This window comes from Cryptomeria japonica, chromosome 5, assembly GCF_030272615.1.
Source record: "Cryptomeria japonica chromosome 5, Sugi_1.0, whole genome shotgun sequence".
In the NCBI taxonomy this organism is placed as follows: Eukaryota; Viridiplantae; Streptophyta; class Pinopsida; order Cupressales; family Cupressaceae; genus Cryptomeria; species Cryptomeria japonica.
The window spans coordinates 844,730,947-844,754,505 of NC_081409.1; the positions used below are offsets into that span (position 1 = coordinate 844,730,947).

The 23,559-nt window shown below is 35.8% G+C and overlaps 1 protein-coding gene across 1 annotated transcript; it reads left to right on the top strand.

Annotated features, from left to right (window-relative positions):
• Window positions 1–20,208: 20,208 nt before the first annotated feature.
• Window positions 20,209–22,287, top strand: LOC131062718 (U-box domain-containing protein 1). The gene has a single exon (XM_057996431.2). The coding sequence runs from the start codon at window positions 20,209–20,211 to the stop codon at window positions 22,285–22,287; it is 2,079 nt and encodes a 692-aa protein (XP_057852414.2).
• The last annotated feature ends 1,272 nt before the right edge of the window (window positions 22,288–23,559 follow it).

Sequence of the window (23,559 nt, forward strand, 5' to 3'; positions counted from 1 at the left end):
CTCTCCCCGAATCGGAATCCGGAGGATACGCCACACGTCCTCTAAAGTCACCGTCATCTCTCCCTGAGCTAATACCACCCATTAAATTTACATTTTATGGGGCATTTCTTCACATCAGTTTTTCTTTGAAACGATGCGATAAACTGCACCGTCTCAAAGAGGGGCAAATGTAGTCACACAAATCTGTCCATCTTAATTAAATGAATATTTCGTATTTATTTGATTAAAAATCCACTAGCCATCAGTTAATTAAATAAATATTCAATTAATTCATCCCCAAACATTCTTCTATTAATTAAATAAATTATTCAATTTATTTTAATTAATTCATTAAATCAAATTACAAATCAATTAAATAAATAAAATCTATTTATTTAATTAAAATCCCCCTATTCCTCTTTTAAATAAATTAAATAAAACATTTATTTAAATCATTATCCCCACCCCACTTGCATTTTCCTACAAATGCAACTTGCACACATTTATTGAAATAAATGAATTTTTATTTTAAATAAAATCTTATTTTCCCTCACCCACCAAATCCACTTGCAAAATCTAATCCCCTTCTAGATTCTTCTAACCCCTTCCTAATTAGCCTAATCCATCCCCTAATTATTGTCACATTCCTAAGCAAAATGGAGTCACTTCTCAAAGCCTAAAAGTCTTTGATAACCATTAAAGGCTTTCAACCTTCAACCACTAAATGTCTCAAAGTCTTGGATAACCTTTGAAAGCTTCCAACCTTCAACCACTAAATGCCTAAAAGTCTTTGATAACCATTAAAAGCTTCCAACCTTCAACCACTAAATGGCTCAAAGTCTTTGATAACCATTGAAGGCTTTCAACCTTCAACCACTTAATCCCCAAAGTCTCCAATAACCATTAATGGTTACCTCAAACCCTCCCACATGGTTAAAACATTTGTTTTGACTCAACCTCTACCCAACCCAAGGGTCTCATCAAGCCTTTAATGCTTTGACCATGATTATCTCTTAATCATTTGCACAAAGGTTTATCCTTGCATTAACTCCTAATCCAGTGGGTAATCCTAATTTAGGCTTGACCCTTACCTTCTAGATAACCATGAGGTCTCCTCAGGCATTTAATGCCTCCAACCTCTTCTCTCAACCCAATCTTATGTTGACACTTGTCACCATTTCATTGGTGCAAATTGTGCACATGGATCCCCAACTTTCAAGCTTGACCCTTGATTAAACCTTTCAATCCTGGCCATCCATTGCTCCATTTTTCCTATAAATAGAGCCCATTCCTTCATAATCCAGATCCTGAAAACTTGTATGCATCTAAGCTATAGACATTTTAGAGAGCATTTTAGCATAAACAATCTAATCTTTTGTCTTTTGGTTAAAATATATCATTTTAGCATTAGCATTAGCTTTTTATTTCACATTTAGAGCTATATTACAATCTCAATCCTCCATAAGCATCCATAGTGCAAAAAGCTGCTGAGAGCTACACTATTTTGGAACTTGGAGAGGAGAGGAACAAGGGAGAAGGAGCTAATCTCATGCTAAGAGATAGTTGGAGATGTCTCATTGTCTTTACTTCTTTAGTTAGATTCATTAGCATGTTTTTAGTGTCTCTCTTGGAATGCCTTCATATGTTTTAGTTTTTGATTGATTAACGCTAATGCTTTGTGTGTTTTGTGTTGTTTGATCTTAAACTAACTATTTGTGCCATTTAGGAGGGCATCACTTTGAATATCATTGTCAGGCACTGGAAAGGAAATTTGAGCATACAAATGCTTATATCTACCAATGAAATCAGTCACTGTTTCTTTAACACCTTGTTTACAATGCATTAAATCAATCAAAGTAACTTTAGGACTTATATTGTTTTGAAATTGTTGAATGAAAGCATTTGCAAGTTGTTCGAAAGAAGAAATAGAATAGGAAGGCAACGAGCAATACCATTGTAGGGCTTTGTCTCTTAATGTTCTAGTAAACAGTTTTGCAAGCAACCCTTGGTCATAAGCAAAATCGGTACATATTGTTTGAAAGGTCTTAACATGTGTTAGAGGATCACCCTTACCATTATAAAGCTCCAAATGTGGAATTTCAACATGTTTAGGGGGAATAGCTTGGACAATGTCAAGAGAAAGTGGGCTCGCAACATCAAATGTGGGCACACTAAACTTAGATTGATTCATAGAGGCAATTTGTTGCTGTAAAGAAGAGACAGTCTGTGCAAGATTGTTAATGGTCGCTTCAGTCGAAGAGTTCATATTAGATGTGTTAGATTGTGATGGAGGTGTTATGTTATTGAAAGAAGGTAGAGAGTAAGGTGGTGGGACACTATGATAGTTAGTCATAGGAGATGATTGGAAAGGAGGAACACTACAAGGAGGAATGGAAGGGTTAAATGAATTGCCCCCTTGCGTCATGTTCATTTGTGGTGATATAATAGGAACACTCATTGAAGGAATGAATGAAGAAGTCGGATTGCATGAAGGAAGAGGGTTGATTGAAGAAGAGGGATTGCCCCCATAACTGGTGATCATAGGAGGAATGCCTTGTGTTGAAGTAGTCATTATGTTTGATGTAAAAGTAGGTATACTAGCAATAGGAGTTGTCAAAGGAATAGAATGATTAACTTGAGTAGGAGGTTGTGTGTAACCTAAGGTTTCGGCACAACTCTTCATAGGCATCACATTTGAATCCACAATGTGTGCAATACCACACAAAATATCAATTCCATTCTTATCACTTTGAACCATACGTTTTAGACCCTCAATTAATGAAAGAGCTTCGTTATCGGGGTATTCTTGAGACATCCATTGTCGAAAATCATCAAATTGGTTATCCAATTTTGAAAGTTGTTCTACAGAAACCTCATGGAGAGCTTCTTCATCATTAAGAGGATTGGAGGAATTACCCATGTCCTCGTTAAAAAGGCCATTCAAATTAGGTTCCATCTCCTCGGTAATTACACCTTGGAAGGACTTAATTTTAAGGCTTCGTCTAACGTGAATAGTGTAAGTAGGGCTTATTGTTGTAAAACTCATGCACTAAAGAAAGAGAGAAGATTTTGAATTTTAGAGGTAGCAAATTTCAATAAAATTAGCCAATCTCCTAGATTTAAGCTGTTAAATGCAATCAGGACAATCTCCCGAAATTTCGGAAAAAATGTCCAGGACCGTGGCGAACGGAGTGCACACGGTCCTCGCAAATTTTTTTGAAATTTTCAGGGATGAAAGTTATGATGATTTTAAAGCTAATTTGAAAAAATTGAGTGATTTTACGATCTGTAGATAGGCCAAATTAAAGTTGCAATCTCAAAATTGAACCCTACCAAGATTGTTGAAAAATGCAAAATTTGAATTTTGAAAAAGAGAGGGAAACTGAAATTTTGAATTTTATGATTTTAGAGGGAATGCTAAAAGCAATGCAAGTTTTGAAATTTAAAAAATTGACTCGATTTCATGCAAAATTCAAATTTGAAAGTGGAAATCAAGGTTGTTGCAATTAAACACTTAATTTCAAAAGTCACAAACTGCAAAAATTTGAATAAAGCACTGAAATTTCGAATGAATGTCAACACACTTTTCAGATTTAGGACTGTAAGAAACACAATTTTGATAGGAATTTTAATTTCAACAATTTTTGAATGATTATAAGCCTTTATCCAAGCAATCGCTAGACCAACTTTGACTTTAATTTTGAAAGTGTTAAAATTGATAAAATCAGCCAAAATTCTGGATTTTAGCAGAAAAATACAGTAAGATCTAGCTCCCGAAATTTTAGAAAAAATGTCGGGGACGATGGCGCTTGGGGTGCACATGGTCCTCGCAACGTTTTTCCAAATTTTCAGGGATGAGAGATATTGTGATTTTATTGCGGAATCCAAAGTTACAGCCGATTTGGAGGTGTTTTGATTAGTGAAATTATCAGTCAAAGGTTGAATCAAGAAGGTTTTAAAAATTAGGGTTTTGACACTTAACCACTTAATTTTCAGAATTAAAGCACAAATATGAATTGATAATTTGTAATAGAAGGGTAGATCTGAAACAAGCATTAACAATTAAACATTTCACAAGTTTAATTACTAAAAAGAAAATTTTAGGGTTTTTTATGCAATCAACCTCTAAAATTTGCAAAAGATCAAACATGAAAATGTAATTAAGGAAGCAAATTTTTTAGATCTAACCATGAATAATCAGAATGAGGATGTTCACGTCGGGTTCACCAAAATGTAAAGCGGAAAAATCGAACCCTAGTCGTTCTCCCCTCCCCAACTCCAAGGAGAGAGAAGGGAGAGTCACTAGGGTTGATGGTTTTCACTTGGGAAAGACTTTACATTCAAAAGAGGGGTTGAAACCCACAAGATCCAATCCCACGCAATGCAAGATTGGATTCTAAATGAGTTTCAAGGGTTAAGACATCAAGGATACCCTCTTTTGTAAAGAATGTAGATAGAAAGATTGAACTAGGAATGCATGTAAAGTAGGAAAGATTCGCTTATAAACAGAGATAGGGATATGGTATGAAGCTGCGGACCTGGAATTAGCAGTAAAATGTTGAGACGGTACTGTTCTGCAAATTTGAGCGAAAGTTGACAGGACGATGGCGCCTGGCGTGCACACGGTCCTCCGAAAAATCTGCGAAACGAAGGGGGATCTGTTCGTCTCTGCACAAGGATTCCAAATCTTCAATTACAGCCGCGTACCTGCAACCTACACACAGAAAAGAGAGGACGATTGGGGGGTTAGGGATGAGGGGTTTGCCCTTAGGTCAAACCCCAGTTTTGGAATTAACCAAGAAATGAGAATGTTGTAAATGTAAATGTTTGTAATGTAAACAAGTACTAATACCTTGTTGTAAGAATGTTTGTATTCTTACATGCGAAGGTGTAATGTATGTAGTATGTAATGTGTTGTAAGTGATCTCCTCTTCAATGGTTGAATCCTTGTCTTGAATGCAACACTTAGCCTTGAATGGAGACTTAGAATGATCAATTGCTTGAAGGAATGCTTGAATGCTTGAATGTTGCTTTCGCGCCTTGCTCACATATGTCCTCCTCCCTTTGAGAGAGGAAATGTAGTTTATATACTTGTCAATTAGGGCTGATAGACTGATTTTCTCGACCTTAGGCCGACCTAGAAACATTATTTTCCAATTTGCAAACTTAAAGACCCGAAGCCCCAAAAGAGACCGGGCCCAAAATAGGGCCAGGGACCAGGGCGCTGGGCGCCATGGTCCCACCTCCAGGGACAGCAGGGTGCAAGGAGGACCAGGCCAGGGTGCTGAGAAATGCAGTTTTTGATGTCATGAACAAGTTTTGGGGTCTCCATTCAGGTTCCGTGTTGCATCGCCATCGTGAAGACCCAAATGCAGTCGAAATTGCAAGTGTCGCAATTTTAGGACGCTACAAGAAGAAACAGATTTCTAAGATCCAAATAGGATATAAATATAGTGACACAGAGAACTAGTAAGAGTGGAAAGAAAGAAGGAAAGAAAGGTTTTTTTATAGTTCATGATGTTGGGCTATTCATCATATTTCTTGTAGGAGGCTTCTAATAGAGGAAACAGACTTCTAAGATTCAAATAGGGTAGAAATATAGTGATACATAGAACTAGTAAGAGTGGAAAGAAATCAGGAAAGAAAGGTTATTTTATGGTTCATGATGTTGGGCTACTCATCATATTCCTTGCAGGAGGCTTCTAATTGTGCTACGAACGAGGCATACATACTTTACTCCCTATGGGATTTGAACTTGTGACGTCTCTTTCAAGAGCACAAGTTGTCTACCACTAGGCCAACTTAGGTTGGATTAAATGTCCATAGAGACATCAATGTATGGAGGAAAGTGTCCAAAATGAGAGGTTAGGGAGAAAAAGAGATCAGTAGATGGGATGCGATACCAAAGAGAGAAGCAAATGATGGCAAATTCAAGGAAGGAGAAATTTGCACTCTCATAAGGTAGATGCATGTGGCTAGGAAGGTGAGAGAACAAAATAGTATGGTTGGGAAATGTTAGGAAAATGGGAGTAGTAGTAGTTATCAAAATCATAAGTATATATGTGTTATGATATTTCTTGAAAATATATGTAAAAAATTGAAATATAGTACTAGACCACTTTAATGGGGTGACCTCCAACAATCAAATTATAATATATGAATTCAATATTTGATGATATGATCATATGAGAGAGTTTTCATCCTTATTTATAGGCTTACTTTTGTAGGGACATGTCTCGTTATCCTAATTAAAAGGGATTAATGTATTAACTAATATTTATGTTGAGGTTAAGCATGCCACAAGTGCATATCCTTAGTATACTTAAGAATTTATAATATATATTTAAGAAAATATCGTATTGGGGTCATAACATTCCCTCCCCCTTCAAAGAAACATTTCCTAGATGGATCAATGGAAGTACTAAAGAAAGAAGAGGAAGGAGTATTCACATGCATGCCATGACCAACAGTTTGGAGCATCTCAATGGAAAATGGATTAGTAAAGAGGAGATTACCCAAAGAATCAATAAGTAAAAGGAACATAGGTCATATTAAGATTAATTGCATTCTTTACTTCTTTGATTTGAGCTATTATTTGCATGCATTGTCACAATTTCTTGGATAGTTTTATTAATAGAAAGGATAAAGGAATCAATTTCCTTAAACTACATCAATTAGTTCCCTATTGAGTATATTTTAAATTTAATCCATAAAATTATCATGAAAATTATAAATTATATGCAAATATAAATGAATTTGGATATGGTATGTGCAAAGAGGTGTCAACAACAAATCCTAGTGGGTGGATCTAAGAAAATGTGGTGTATGGTAGTGATGGATGAAGGAAATCAAAAGGAAGAATTATAAAGGACAAGAAGGAGAGTAGAACACTTTTGAAAATGATTTAAGGGTTTAAAGGGAGAAGACTTTCTAATTTGGGAGTTTTGACAAGGGTGTCAATGGTTTTTTGGTGATGGAAATTAGAGGTATAAGAAATAACAATAAAGAAGGGAAAGGAAAAAATAACTCAAGGATGCAAGGGAGACTCCATAAGTTCAAACCTTCAATAATGGACGTCTCCATTTCTTCTTTATAACATAGAGTAATTTTCCTTTGGAGCTAGAGAGAAACGAAATTTTTATAAGGATGTCTATTTGTCTATTAGTGAAAAAATGCACTTAAATTATGAGCTTATACCAAGTTTTGGGGGTTTGTATGAACAAAAAAATGGTTAGTATTAGATCAACGTATACTTCTTTAGATCAATCTGGAGGTAAATTTTGATTAGGATGAATGGATATTGGTTCTTGCCTCTGATATCCATCTAGTTTGTCTTGGATCTCTAGGGTTTTGTTGCCATTATGGGTGAAAATGACCTGCAACAACTCTTTTTTTTCTTTTTATGTTCTTAGAGAAAATAGATATCCAATTTTAAAGCAGATATCCATTTGTTGACATATGCTCTTTTTTAAAATATGTCGGTGGCTTTATATATATTAATCGGTTTATACATACATCGCCATTTTTTGCCCCCCATGATCTTGCACATACCCTAATAGAGTTTCATTAAAAAATATTTATGTTTTCCTTGTACTTAAGTTGGTCAGACATACACCTATTTTTTATCTCTTTCCTAAAAATTTAGTACTATTGCATTGAAATTTCAAATTTTCACCAAATAGATTTATTCCTTTTTAGAAAACAACTAGTAGCTTAGAAATTACATTGAATTTGCTACAAATTGTGTTCTAGCATATTTTTGAAATTATGTTGATAACCTATTCAAATTTTTATGCCAAGTTGCCTAACTTTGTTTTTCTAAATTTATGTTGTCACTTAAGGGTTTGACCCCCATGATCCTACACATACCCAGAATGGGTAACAGTTTACCAAAACTTTAAACTTGGACTTTTTAATTTTAGAGGTCGAATTTGTAAGTTTAAGATGGATCTTGCGATTGTGAAAATGACTTGAGACATAGAATGGTAAGATTGAGGTGAATAACTCGAATGTATGGGGATGGATGCATATATAGCTGTGTTAAATACATAGTCTGGGTAAATATATTGGAATGCATACATCTATATAGATAAGGTGGAGATGGGTGTGAAAAATGTGTATAAGTAGGTAAGTAGGTGTGAGATCAATCTTGTGCTTATAAAAATGATCGAATACATGGAACCATAAGATCAAGGAAGACAAAGGTGAATAATGAATATGTAGGGATGGATGTGTTGATAGGTGTATTAAGTGCACAATATGAGTGAATAATTGGAATGTGTGAGTTTGATACTAGGTATGGGAGGAATGAGTAGAGAGCCCAACTTCAAACAAGAGTGTCAATGACATAATAGAAATATAAAATAGATTGTGTTAGAAGAGACAAGGCTCATAACCTTTGTACAACAAGATAACATATCCATGTGAATTGGCTTAGTGAAAGAATTCGCAACTATAAACACCTAGATTTTGTTCATAACTAACCATGTATGATTTTACCCTATCCTACTCATTAATTAAATAACTAATCGTTAATTAATTAATTAATTAATTAATTCATTCATTCATTCATACTTGACCTTTATCCCTCACTCTAATTAAATAGATTTCTTTTTATTTAATTAATTTTAACCTCATCCTCCAAATCCTCCAATAAATAAATTAAATACTACCTACTTAATTAATTGATTTAAGCTAATTATCCTAATTGCAATTTCCTCTAATATTTAAATCCACATCATCCTCATTATTGTCCATTTAATCCTAGTCATCAAATCCATCTACATGGATCAAATCCAAACTTGCTATCACTTGACAAATGTCCCTATCTCCCTCATGATCTCACATGTGTGAGCATGCCTACCTACCTACTACTTTATCACATATGTGTAAGCATGATCCTTACATGTGTAGCCACCCTAACTCTTACACATTGGTACTCAGACATGTGTTAGCACAACTACTTTTACACCTCATAGGACACTTGTCACATGACTACACATTTAGTATGTTTCTCCATATTCCTTAAATCATATCCATCAATTAATGAGTTCATATTGGTCCACAATTTCCCTCTTGAAGATCCTATAAATTGGAGGCCTCTAAACTTGTTTTCATCATCCACATTCATCATATCCTTATGATATCATAAATATTATTGATTTATCATCCTAATCGCAACATCATGTTGTTGGTTTAATAAGCAACCACATTCATCAAATCTATCACACATCACAAAGAGCTTATCAAGTGGAGGATTGGGTGCACTCCATTTCCATTCAATTGAAGGAACAAAGAAGAAACAAGATGAAAGGTTCTATTATTACTTGGAATTTTTATGTTTTCATATTTTTTATTTTCATGTCTTCAACAACATTATCTAAAGAGTTAACCTTTTGTATCATGACTCTAACACTCTCAACCATATCTTGTACAAAGTCATGTTAAATGTTAATGTGATTTGTACAAGCATGGTACATATGATTCTTCATCAAAAAAAAATACTTTGTCATATATGATCCTAATATTTTTTCTCTCAAAGTAAATATTAAACACAATTTTTGCATCCAAACTGTCATCTCCATAAATATGAAATCCACTTAAATATCCAAACATTCACATTAAACAAGTCGTCTCAATAATAGAATAAGCATAAATCTATAACATAAATAAATAAGTGGATTTGATTGATTACAATTTGTCATTAAGATTAAAATACAACAAATCTATGTCATTCAAAGAGAGCTCATTCTTAGTTGGACATAACAACCATGAAAGAGAAAATGTAATGGATGATGGAGAAATTGACAACAACATGCTTAAATCATCGATAGTGGCTTTTTTTTACCTTATTTGTACTTGGTCTTATGATATGCATAGTCAATGCTATAAAGACAATTGTAGTGTCTTAAATTGCATCCCTATGTAATTTCTTTCTTAGCTAGGCCCTATTTTAGCGTTCCTGGCCTTCCATGTCCAACATGTTTGATCCAACCCCAATTTAGCATCTATTTTAGGCATCTCCTTCTCATTTTGGACCTCAGGTCCCAATTTGAGGCCGCATTGGGGGAAGTGGGTTTCCCAAAGAACCCAGGACACCTTGCTCCCCGATATTTAGCCCCAAATTATAATCAAGGAACAATCAGATAGGTTGAGTGGAAAATCTTTTCCCATGTTAGCCTGCTCCGAGTTTTGTAGCTTGAAATTATTGGGAGAGGTATATAAGAAAGGTATCCTCCCTCATTTTGAGAAGCTTGATAGTCAGACACGAAAGGAGACAACAAAATACAATTCAATTTCAAGAGCAAGTGATCAAGCATCAAGGCATTGAAGACTAGGAGTAATTGGTAGATCTATGCGTTTGTGATGGCCTCCATGATATTTTCTTCCTAATTTCAATTACATTTAAGACAACATCATATCTTCTTGAGCAATTTGACATCAAAGAGGATTTATGAAGGTCTAAAATTCCATTTTCGATTCTAATATGTGCTACCTAACTGTTAATGCATGGTAGCTTCGGTAAGATAAATGATTGAATGAGGGATAAATGAAGTCTCTCATTCAATCATTTATCCTATTGATAAACTATCAAGAAAACTTCAAGCTATTTCATTTGATAATCATTCCTCATTTATATATATCAAATCTACTTATTCGATCAATATCAATAATCATATTATAGCATGGCATATCAGTTTGCATCATAATTGTGATCATTGATGATTATTAGGTTAACCATGTATCCCAATTTATATCGGATATGTTCTCAGCAATAAACAAATAATGATTATTGAGTTGTTATCGGGTGGCAAAGTATGCATCGCTTGATATATATAACCATTGGTTAGTGATCGATATCAGTTAACTTAGACACCGATTGACATCGGTTAATATGCCACGCAAACACCGATTGGCATACCACGTGAATACCGATTGGCATGAACACTAAGTTACGTAGACCTTGATTAGTATCGGGCTGGTAATTAATATAAACATGGATTGATAGTATATATCAAAGGGGGCGATCAAGTAGTGTCTTGATCGGTGGACATGAACGGTCAAGGCATTGCTTGATCCTCCCCTCTTGCATATATATATATATCAATTGATATTTGTGAAGAGGATATTGAAATTGATAAATACTCCTCTCACCTGCCAAACAAAGAAGATAGTCAAATTTATAATAGAGATAGATAATACATAGATATAGAGAATACAAATTAGAATACATCTTGCATATTGAATTGTAAATTGAACATCATTTACATGGTATCAGAGCCAAGTTAAATCGAACTTGAGGTTGTTCAATTTTACGGAAAATTCAAATCAAGTTCAAATCAAGCATATATTCAACATCACAATTCTTTCAATGGCTAGCGCTATCAGATTTGAAGACAGACTCGGAGGAGGTGATGACTTCTCAGCATGGAAGTTCAAAATTCAAATGATTTTAAAAGAAAATAAAGTCTAATCATTTGTAAAGACTGAAATTGCAGAACTTGAGACTGAACCTGACAAAACAACTTGGAGAGAGGGAAATGAAAAGGCTATTAAAATCATAGTTGATGGTGTAAGAAACAATATTATGCCTATCATAAGGAAACATGAAACAACCTTCAACATGTTCAAAGCACTTGAAGATGCTTTTGAGATATCTAATGCCAGTAGAACCTTGGCTTTAAAAAGAGAAATAAATCACATAGCCATGATAAAAGGTGAATCAGTTAATGCCTACTTCATGCGAGTATCTACCCTAGGGGATGAACTGGCAACCCTTGGATATGAGATCCAAAGCAAAGAATTAACCCTCATTGCTCTAGATGGGTTGCCTAGCATATGGGAAACATTCATCCAAGGCATCAATGCAAGGGATGAATTCCCAAAATTTGATAGGCTAAAAGCTGACTATATCCAAGAGGAATCAAGGCAAAATAAGAAAGGGAACAAGTAGAAGAATATAGATGAAGATCTCCAAGTTCTAAATACGAACTCAAACAAGAAAAGTAAGTAGAAATAATTCATGAAGAGAAAAAGTCATCACGACAAGAACACCTTCAAGAAGGACCTTTCTCAGATTCAATGTTACAGATGTGACAAATTTTGGGCACTATGTTGCCGAAAAACCAGAAAGAGCTAAGCAAGCCACATTTGCCAAAACAGGAAAATCTAAAAGGGAAGAGGACCCCGAGAAGTATGTACTCTATTCAGCACTCACAAACCAAGCATCAAACAAAGTGAACTCCTGGGTGATCGACAGTGGCTCATCCAAACACATTACAGGATTCAGAGAAGTACTAGACTCCATGAAAGAGGAGAATGATGAGGAAGTAACTATCGGGAATGACTCTACACATCCAGTCAAAGGAGTTGGAACCTGCACCATCAAACTAAAGTCGGGTGTATCATTACAACTTAAAGGAGTACAATATGTTCCAGGCATCAAGAGAAATTTAGTCTCAATATCAGCACTGGAGGATAATGGATACATAGTAACCTTCATGGACAACAGAGTATTGGCTTGGCCAAAGAACTCATCCATCAAGAAAGCTAAAATAATTGGTCAAAGACAAGGCTACTTGTATGAGCTATGAACAGAGCCCAACTTAGCCCTAATTCATGAAACTATAGATGCTAATGAAATCTGGCATAGAAGACTAGGCCACCTAAATTTTAGAGCTTTATCATCAATGGGAGACCTCGTCATAGGTCTACCTAAGTTAAAGCAATATCATTCAGGGCATACACAGGATGTGCCCTAGGTAAAAACACTAAGGGTGCTTTTTAGAATAGTACTAGGAAAACAAGTAAAATTTTAGAGTTAGTTCATTCTGATGTATGTGGACTTATGTTTGTACCTTCATTGGGGGGATTTTTGTATTATGTAATATTTGTTGATGACTACTCTAGGAAAACTTGGATCTAATTTCTGAAATGTAAAGAATCAGAAGAGATCCTTAATAGGTTTAAAGAATTCAAATCACTAACAGAGAACTACTGAGAAAATAAAATTAAAACCCTAAGAACTGATAATGGGGGGGAATACACATCAGAATTATTTAAAGAGTTTTGTAAAAATTCAGGGATTAAGAGGGAGTTAACAATACCTTATAACCCTCAACAAAATCGGATAGTTGAAAGGAAAAATAGGACAATCGTTGAAGCTGCCAAAACTATGATTCTTGATCAGAATCTAAATGTCAATCTTTGGGCAGAAGCAATTAGCACTGTTGTATATATTCAAAACAGATGTCCCCACTCTCATCTTGAAGATAAGACCCTTGAGGAAGTCTTTACTAAGTCAAAACCTGATATTAGCCACCTTAGGATATTTGGATGCCCTGTCTATATTCATGTACGTAAGGAGAAAAGATTAAAATTAGAGCCTTCTGGAAAAAGGGGAATCTTTGTAGGATATAGTGAAACCTCCAAGGCTTACAGGATCTATATACCTGGTCAAAAGAATATTGAACTAAGTAGGGATGTGATCTTTGAAGAAGACTTAGCCTTCAAAAGAGCCCAAAGCTCTCTAGACCATGGAGTCTATATCCCCACCCCTAGAATAGATAGAGATCCTACTCCTAAGCTTCAGAGGGAGAATCCTGAGGAAACTATAAGTGAAACTCAAAGTCCACCTAGAGAAAACCTCAAGAAAATACCACTATGGGCCACCAAGACTGTAGCAGAAGCTCAAAAGTTTGTTGCTCCTTCAGGGACCTTCAGGGAAAGCAAAAGGCCTAACAAATTCACTAGCTATGTTGCCCTTATGAATGATCTCTGTAAAGTCGAACCAAACAATGTATCAGAGGCTCTTGAACATCAAGTATGGAAGGATGTCATGTCTGAAGAGTATCAGTCCATTATGAAAAATGATGTTTGGTAGATTGTTCCTAGGCCAACTAAGAAATCTATTGTTTCATCTAAATGGCTTTTTAAGATCAAACATGTTGCAGACGGTAGTATTGAAAAACACAAGGCTAGATTTGTAGCTAGAGGTTTCTCACAAAGGGAAGGAATAGATCATGAATAAACTTTTGCACATGTTGCTAGATATACATCAGTAAGAGCTGTATTAGCCATTGCAGCAGCTAAGGGGTGGAAGGTACACCAGATGGATGTTAAGACAACATTTCTAAATGGTGAGATCTCAAAAGAAGTCTACCTAGAGCAACCTGAAGGGTTTGAAATTCATAATGCAGAATCTCATGTGTGTAGACTTAAGAAAGCTCTCTATGGGCTTAAACAGGCTCCCATGGCTTGGTATGAAAGAATTGACACCTATCTCTCAGGACTAGGCTTCTCTAAGAATGATGCAGATCCTAATCTCTACTACAAAAGAAATAAAGGTGATATGTTAATGTTGATTTTATATGTTGATGACTTATTAATCACAGGAAATGATCATCTTATAGATCAATGCAAGAAAGATCTATCCAAATAATTTGATATGAAGGACTTGGGACTCCTTCATTACTTCCTAGGATTGGAAGTATGGCAAAATTATTGCAACATTATACTAAACCAAGGAAAGTATACCTTGGATATTTTGAAGAGATTCGAAATGCTAAACTGTAGACCCATGACCTCTCCCATGGAAATAAATTTACACAAACTTAAAGAAGCAGCAACAGAGTCACAACCCACTGACTCTACTCAATACAGACATATGATTGGGTCCCTGATGTACCTGGTGAATACAAGGTCGGATATCTGTTATGCAATTAATGCCTTAAGTCAGTTTATGTGTGAACCTAAGGAGATACACCTGGTTGCAGTAAAACACATCATGAGATACCTACAAGGTACCCTAAACCTTGGTCTCAAATGTGAGAAAGTTGATATAGACCTACATGGATTTACAGATTCAGATTGGGCTGGAAGTGTAACTGACAGAAAAAGCACTTCAGGGTGTTGCTTTAGTCTAGGTTCAGCCATGATATCTTGGATAAGCAGGAAGCAGTCCTCTGTAGCTCAAAGCTCCACCGAAGCAGAATACATTGCAGCTTCTATGGCTACCCGAGAGGCAGTATGGCTTAGGAAGTTGCTTGTGGGGTTGTTTGGAGAACCTATGAAACCCACTATTATACATTGTGACAATCAAAGCTGCATAAAACTTTCAGTTAATCTAGTGTCCCATGACAGATTCAAGCATATTGAGATTCCATACCACTATGTGCGAGATATGGTAGACATAAATGTGATTCAATTAAAATATGTTTGTACAGGAGATCAAACGGCAGATATTCTAACCAAACCTCTTTCCAGAGTGAAGGTTGATCACTTCAAAAAAGGTTTAGGTATGATAGAAAGGTAATTTTCTTTGTAATTTGTATTTACATATCAATAAGATGTTTAATGTGTAAACTTCTTTGTCATGATAGGACATTTTGGATTTTATCCCCTGGGTTCATATCTAAGAGGTGACGATCTCTCAAGATAATGAACACTTGTATGTAGACATTATAAGGTGACGATCTTATAATGTCCAAACCAGTTGTCATGTTGGATCTTTGGTGTGTCATGGATGAGCCATGATTGTGTTGTGGTAAAACATTTGTATAAGATGTTAGTACACCTACCACAACTTGGATAAAGATGAGAATTGAATATTTTCTCATATGATTATCCTTAAGTATTGCATGCTTAGGCAATACCGATATCACATGCTAAGGTGATATCCTGTCATCACAAGATTGACGTGATGGACATTTTGTATCACGTGTTTAGGTGATACTTCATATCATGTGATTAGGTGATATAATTTCCTAGAAAGTTAGATTGTGTAAAGAATGCTAACTATCATTGGAATTGTGATGCTTGATACACTGCTCTCATTTATCTTACCTAGCTAAGAGGGAGTGTTAATGCATGGTAGCTTCGGTAAGATAAATGATTAAATGAGAGATAAATGAAGTCTCTCGTTCAATCATTTATCCTATCGATAAACTATCAAGAAAACTTCAAGCTATTTCATTTGATAATCATTCCTCATTTATATATATCAAATCTACTTAGTCGATCAATATCGATAATCATATTATAGCATGGCATATTGGTTTGCATCATAACTGTGATCACAGATGATTATCGGGTTAACCATGTATCCCGATTTATATCGGATATGTTCTCAGCAATAAACAAATAATGATTATTGAGTTGTTATCGGGTGGCAAAGTATGTACCACTTGATAGATATAACCATTAGTTAGTGATCGATATTGGTTAACTTAGACACCGATTGATGAGACATGACCAGTCAAGGCACTGCTTGATCCTCCCCTCTTGCATATATATATATATATCAATTGATATTTGTGAAGAGGATATTGAAATCGATAAATACTCCTCTCACCTGCCAAACAAAGAAGACAGTCAAATTTATAATAGAGATAGATAATACATAGTGATGCTCTGCAAAAAGGATTAGAAAATCTATTTGATGGCAACACACACAAGAGCACAAGAAACAAACGTTAGTGTTAGCAACAAAAGATTATCCTAAATAGGCATATCAAGAGAGATATTAAGCATGAAATAGAAAGCATATAAACATAGAATAAAATAGCTAATCAAGATGCTCATAGTTGCTCCTCCCTTGTTCCTCTCCTCTCCAAGTCCCAAATGAGTGTAGCTCTCAGCTTTTAGCACTAGCCATGGATGCCATATGGAGATTCAAGATAGTTGAATATGATAAGCAAATGCTATGCAAGTGTAGATAGTGATGCTATGAAAAAGCTCTATGCTAATGCCAGTATAACAACAATACTCTAAAATGCTTCCTTTTTTGCTTGAGGAGAAGGGTTCTATTTATAGAAGAAATGGGGAAATGAAGGGTTAAGATTGAATGGTTTAATCAAGGGCCAAGTTTGAAAGTTGGGGATCCATGTGCACAATTGGCACCAATAAAATGGTGACAAGTGTCAACATAGGATTGGGTTGAGAGAAGAGGTTGGAGGCATTAAAGGCCTGAGAAGACCTCATGGTTATCTAGAGGCTAAGGGTCAAGTCCAAATTAAGATTACCCACTGGATTAAGAGTTAATCCAAGGATAAACCTTTGTGCAAATGTTTAAGAGATAATCATGGTCAAAACATTAATGGCCTGATGAGACCTTTGGGTTGGGTAGAGGTTGAGTCAAAACAAATGTTTTAACCATGTGGGAGGGTTTGAGGTAACCATTAATGGTTATTGGAGACTTTGGGGATTAAGTGGTTGAAGGTTGAAAGCCTTCAATGGTTATCAAAGACTTTGAGCCATTTAGTGGTTGAAGGTTGAAAGCCTTCAATGGTTATCAAAGACTTTGAGGGTTTGAGAAGTGACTTCCTTTTTGCTTAGGAATGTGACAAAGTTTAGAGAAGGGGTTAGGTTATTTAGAAGTGATTAGAAAATTCTAGAAGGGGTTTAGGCATGCAAGTGGATTTTGTAGGAAAATGCAAGTGGATTTTGTAGGAAAATGCAAGTGGGAGAAATTTTGGTATTTTCAATTAAAATAAAATCATTTATTTCAATTAAATGGTGTAATTTGCATTTGGATAAATATTCAAATAAATATTAATTTATTTAAATGAGAAAAATGAAGATAAAGCATTAAAATGCTTGAAGACTTTGAGGGAAACCATTAAAGGCTTGAAGACTTTAAGGAAAACCATTAAAGTCTTAAGAAGACTATAGAAGGAAGCCATCAAGTTTGAAGACTTTAAAGCCATCAAGTTTGAATACTTTAAGGGAAACCATTAAAGGTTTCAAGTGGGTGAGGATAAATAGGATTTTAAATAAATAATTTATTTAAAATAGTTGTGCAACTTGCATTTGTAGGAAAATGCAAGTGGGTGAGGATAAATAGGATTTTAAATAAATAATTTATTTAAAATAGTTGTGCAACTTGCATTTGTAGGAAAATGCAAGTGGGTGGAGGATAAAGGTGATTTAAATAAATGATTAATTTATTTAAATGTGAGAGAAGATTTAATTAAACAAATATGATTTATTTATTTAATTAATGGTCTGAATTTGGTTAAGTGAATTAAATCAAATAAATTGAATAATTTATTTAATTAATAGGAGAAGAGGGTTAAGATGAATTAATTAAATATTAATTTAATTAATTATTGATTGATGGTTAAATAATCAAATAAATACTAAATATTCATTTAATTAAGTGGACAGATTTATGTGACTACACATAGATATAGAGAATACAAATTAGAATACATCTTGCATATTGAATTGTAAATTGAACATCATTTACACTAACACATGCTTTCAATTCAAGTTCAATTTAATTAAATTTCAAGGTTGATTCTAAAACTGAGGTTTGAACTAGGAAAACCCCTTTCTACCCAACATGGCATGCCTATTGAAAGAGATATAGACTAATCAAGTGGAGATCTATAGTCTGTAATTCATCGAAGTACAAAGTGTCGGGAGTGGGCCAAGCACAGTGACCTAGTCTTGGGGGCAAGCCGATCTGGGCGCCCCAGTCCCTCCATTTCTACCTCAAATTTGGACTCTAGGTTAGTTGTGGTCTATTTTGTTGTCTCCTCTTCTGAAATTGGTCTGCTAGTTTAATGTCTTTCTATGCATGCCAAAAGCTATCAATTTTAGCATATTTGATCCTAGTTTGTTTGATTCTCATTTACAATTTGATAGTCACGTTCAAGAGGATCATTGCATCCACTTTGTGCTTGAGCCATCCCGAGCCTAGTGATTCATCCTCCTTCCAATGTAAGGTAGGGCATTGAAATAGATTCCTTGTTAGCATGCATAAACTTGTGAATCTTATTTCACCCATCATTGCAATAGTGTTCAAGAATATCATAGCTATGATCACTTGTCTTAAGAAAGAACTCATTGTTATTTTAGTGTATGTGTCTTCATATTGATAGTTTGACTAGTTTGAGGAGGACATGACTTTGCTAAGGAAAAAATTAGTAAGTTAGACCTCAAAGGGGACATAGCTTTGCAAACTATATGATACCTCTTGAACACAATTAACATGCAACGAGTTCATTATGGTTGGTAGAGGTCAATAAATATGTCTAAAATCCTCACATAGGCAATGGTTTAATCATTATTGCATTATGTTCAAGGCAAAGAAAAAACTCCCCTCAATCAGTAACATATTTTGATTGAAATGCTGATAAACAAAAAAATAAAAAATAGCAATTCTAATTATAAACCATCGGAAACACTAAAAAAATATAATAATTTTGACTAATAAAAAATATAACTATTAACAAATATAGAGATCGATGTCTTTATCATTGTTGACTACATTCTTTAAATAGTTGAAAATAAAAAATTCCATAATTCAACGAGAGTATGATTCCATTCCATGACAAATAAAACTAACAAAGCCAAATAAAAATGATGACATAAAAGAGACTAATAAAATTAACAAAGCCAAATGAAATTGTTGTAAACGATAACTCAGTAGAAGTAGAGATGAAAGAATGTAGGTCCTCTCCCTTTCCCTTTCATAGGATCTACCCAGCTTAGGAATATCCACTCACAACTTGCTGACGTAATAGCTTGAATACACCAAGGCCGCGGCTATTCTGGCTCCAAAACAGACCTTTCGTACAGTGTGTTAGTGACAGGGTAGTCAATCCCGACCGTTAAATGCAAAATTGACGGTGTAAAATGCGCGACTAACACGCGTCTGTACTGTCTTTTTGAAGCCAGAATAGACGTGTCCATACACCAACTTGTCCCTGCCACGTGTCAATCATCAAAGAGCCTTGCAATGTCATCCTGACACGCTTACAAATGAACTTTCCCCGCTCCTCACCATATTCAACTCTTTTTAATTTTAATCATTCCTGCCCACTGCCACCTGCCAGTCGACACGTGCGTCAGAAGCTTATCGAACAGCAAGCGCAGACTATAAAGTGACTCCGCACTCAACCCAAAAGAGTACCCAACATCTCCTCCAAAATCTTGAGCTCTGTTTATAGATTTTCACATTCTTGTACATATTATTCAAACGGACAAATTTTGGTCACATACAAGTAACTGCAAATGCAAGATCACTGGCACTAACTATTTCAAGTGTGGTGGTGAGGGCAAATTTGGATTTCTTGAATTGTGTAGCACGCAGATTGCCAATTTGGTTTCAACTGCTGCATTTCAGTGTAGATTATTGTATTTTATACTTGCATACATTGAAGAAAGTTATATTTTGTGTGCTTGCTTACATTGGAGCAAATTGGTGTGAGATTGTGGTTTCTAATGGAGAAAAATGTGTCTCTACCATCAAATCTGTGGCTGCTTAAGAAGAAGAGAAGGGCTTCCAGAGTTCGTGTTCTTATGCCTGAAGTTTACATTTCTGCTGAATCTTTATTAAATGCTCTCATTGCTCTGGCTCACCAAGTAATGTCTTGCCAGAAGCCTCCAGGATGCCAGAGGAGAAATGCGGTCTCCATCACTCGAAAAGTTAAGGTTTTGTCTATACTTTTTGAAGAGGTCAGAGATTTCAGCATTTCCCTTCCTCCTTCTGCTTTGAAATCTTTTAGAGAATTGTTTATTTTATTGCAGAGAACTAAATATTTGCTGGAGGACTGTAGTAGTGATGGGAGTTGTGTTTGGTTTTTTTTGCACACACAAGAAATCTCAAACCAATTTTATGGTTTGATACATGATATGGCCTCTGCAATGGATTTGCTTCCCTTGAGATTGTTGGATGTCTCAGATGAGATCAGGGAGCAAGTTGAGTTGCTTCACCATCAGGCCAAGAGTGCCAAATTGTTTGTTGATCAGGCCAAGGAAAAACTTGGCAGAGATGTTTTTGCGGTGCTGGATGAGTTTGAAAAGGAGATAGCTCCAGATGAATCTCGACTCAGAAGGATTTTGGATGGCCTGAATATCGAAAATGCAATGGATTGCCAAAGAGAAACAGAGTTATTGGAGGAAGAGATGAGAAATCAGAAAGAATTAGGAGCAGAGAAAAATGTGTCACTAATTAATACCTTGATTGCCTTCATGCGCTACTGTAAATGTGTCCTGTTTTGGATGGATTTTGATCCACAGTTCCAACTATCAAGCAGAACCCAATCCTGTGGATTTTCTGTGGATGCTTCTCCTATACCCGATGATTTCCGATGTCCAATCTCACTGGATTTAATGCAAGAGCCCGTTATTGTATGCACAGGGCAAACATATGATCTGGCATCCATTACCAGATGGATCAAGGAAGGACAATCTACATGTCCAAAGAGTGGGCAGAAGCTTGTGCACACAAATCTGACTCCAAATTATGCTCTTCAAAGCCTAATTGTTCAGTACTGTGCCGAGCATAAAATCTCCTTAGAAAAGTCAGAAGGAATAAAGAAAAGTTCTTTCTTGGAGGGCATTCCAAGTACAAAGGCAGCGATACAAGCAGGAAAAATGACGGCAGATTTTCTTGTGGAAAGGCTTTGTACAAGATCATTTGGAGTAAAAAAGCGGGCTGCTTATGAACTCAGATTACTTGCTAAATTTGGCATGCACAATAGGGCTTGCATTGCAGAAGCAGGAGCCATACCATTACTTGTGCCCCTGCTTTCTTCAAAGGATCCCAAAGCTCAAGAGAATGCTGTAACTGCACTTCTAAATCTATCCATATATGAGAGCAATAAAACTAGAATAATGGAGTCTGGTGCATTGCTGCCAATCATTAGGGTTGTAAGAAGTGGATGCAGCATGGAAGCTCGAGAAAATGCAGCTGCAACACTCTTTAGTATTTCATCTCTAGATAAATATAAGAAATTAATTGGAGAGACTCCAGAAGCCATTCCAGCCTTGATAGATCTTCTTCGAGACGGAACTGCAAGAGGGAAAAGCGATGCAGCGAATGCCCTGTTTCATCTATCAGCTTTTCATGGAAATGATTTACAGGTAGTAGCAGCTGGGGCAGTCCCTTTGCTGGTTAATCTCCTAACAGATGAAAGACCAGGTCTTGTAGATGACGCTATCTCTGTTCTTGCTCTGCTTTCCAGACAATTTGAGGGTTTAATTGCACTTAGTGAAGCCTCTGCAATACCTCCACTTATCAGTCTTCTTAGATCAGGTTCTTCCTCACCCAAAACCAAGGAGAATTCAGTTGCTATCTTACTAGCACTGTGCTGCCATACAGGAGCTGAAACTGTAAATATGTTGTTGAGAATGCCATCACTTACGCCTTGTCTGTATAGTCTTCTCACTTCGGGCACTCCTCGAGCCACAAAGAAAGCCACTTCACTTCTCAGAATCCTTCACAATTGGGTACCTTCCCAATCTCCTCAAAGCATTCTTTCCTCTCAGAATCAGAATCCAGTTGCTTCGGTGATGTAGCCATTCAAGTTTTTCTATTGACTCAGAATGGCATAGACGTCTTCTGCTTCATTCTGTTCGCGGTGCACATTCTTTAAATTTGTATGGTTCCTGCCTATTTATTGTACACTATATCTCTTGGTCATTAGGATCAAGATAAAATGTAGACAAATCTGTCGTAAGGCAGACATTTGTCTTGTAAACTATATACTCTCTATAAAAAACTATAGCAGATAAAATATAAATTCAAGATGTAAGAAGCTCTGTACTTTTTAGTCAGCAAAAAATATTTGAACTGGATAAGCATGATGAATGTATGGCCTTGATAGTACATCAATCACTATATTCACGATTTTTCTATTGAGTGAACTAAATATTGAAGACAAGATATGAACAGAGTATCAGATTGAATTTGGTTTTTCCTCTTTTCAATTCTGTATGCATCAATGAAAATCTTCCTTTAATTCTGGCATTGCCTTTAAGATTAAATTCAATGGTGATCCTGAGGATGAGAGAGGCACAGAAGTGGGAGCATTTGGTGGTGGAGCTTCGTCATGCCTGGTAATGTTTCCATGCTCAGTCTACTTAGTATAGTGAGGGGCTTGAGTGAGTTTTGGGCCTCACCTAGGCCATCCAGTAGATAGGCTTGTGATCCAGATATTCCAAACAGATGTCTTTTCTTCAGCTTGCTATTGAATGACAACTCTACAGACTACGAAGGTACAATAAGATTTAGTGTTGGGCAAGGCAGAGGTGAAAGGGGAGAAACAGAAATTCGAGTCATAGAAGGTTTTAACCAGGCAAAGAACCAGAACTAAGTATGTGGACTTCAGACAGAGTATGCTTGATGGATATAAACACCTCTGCGCCTGCAAGTCGACTCTAACAAAGAACTAAATAGCTTATTTTATATATAGAGACAAATGATGAATAAAATGCTCCCATATTGTCTCTTAGAAAAGATATAAACAAACAACAAAATTCTTCTGCACTGTATCTTACTTAAGAGAAAATAAAAACTGTTTCGTCTCTTTCTCACAGCCCCTTCATACCTCCCCCCTCCTTTAAAAAACAGAACTTTAAGAAGAAAACTACAGCCATCACATAACACCTCAATCCCACTATCTGACAACAGTCTGAAAGAGGCAGAACAAAATAGCCCAAATTAGAAAATCACGAATTGTAGCAAAAACTGATGTAGACGAATCTTCTGTTAGAGGTGAATAAATTTGAAGACATCTCTAGTATATCTGAGTTGGTTTCGTGGAGGAGAATTTTGTATTTTGAATTAAG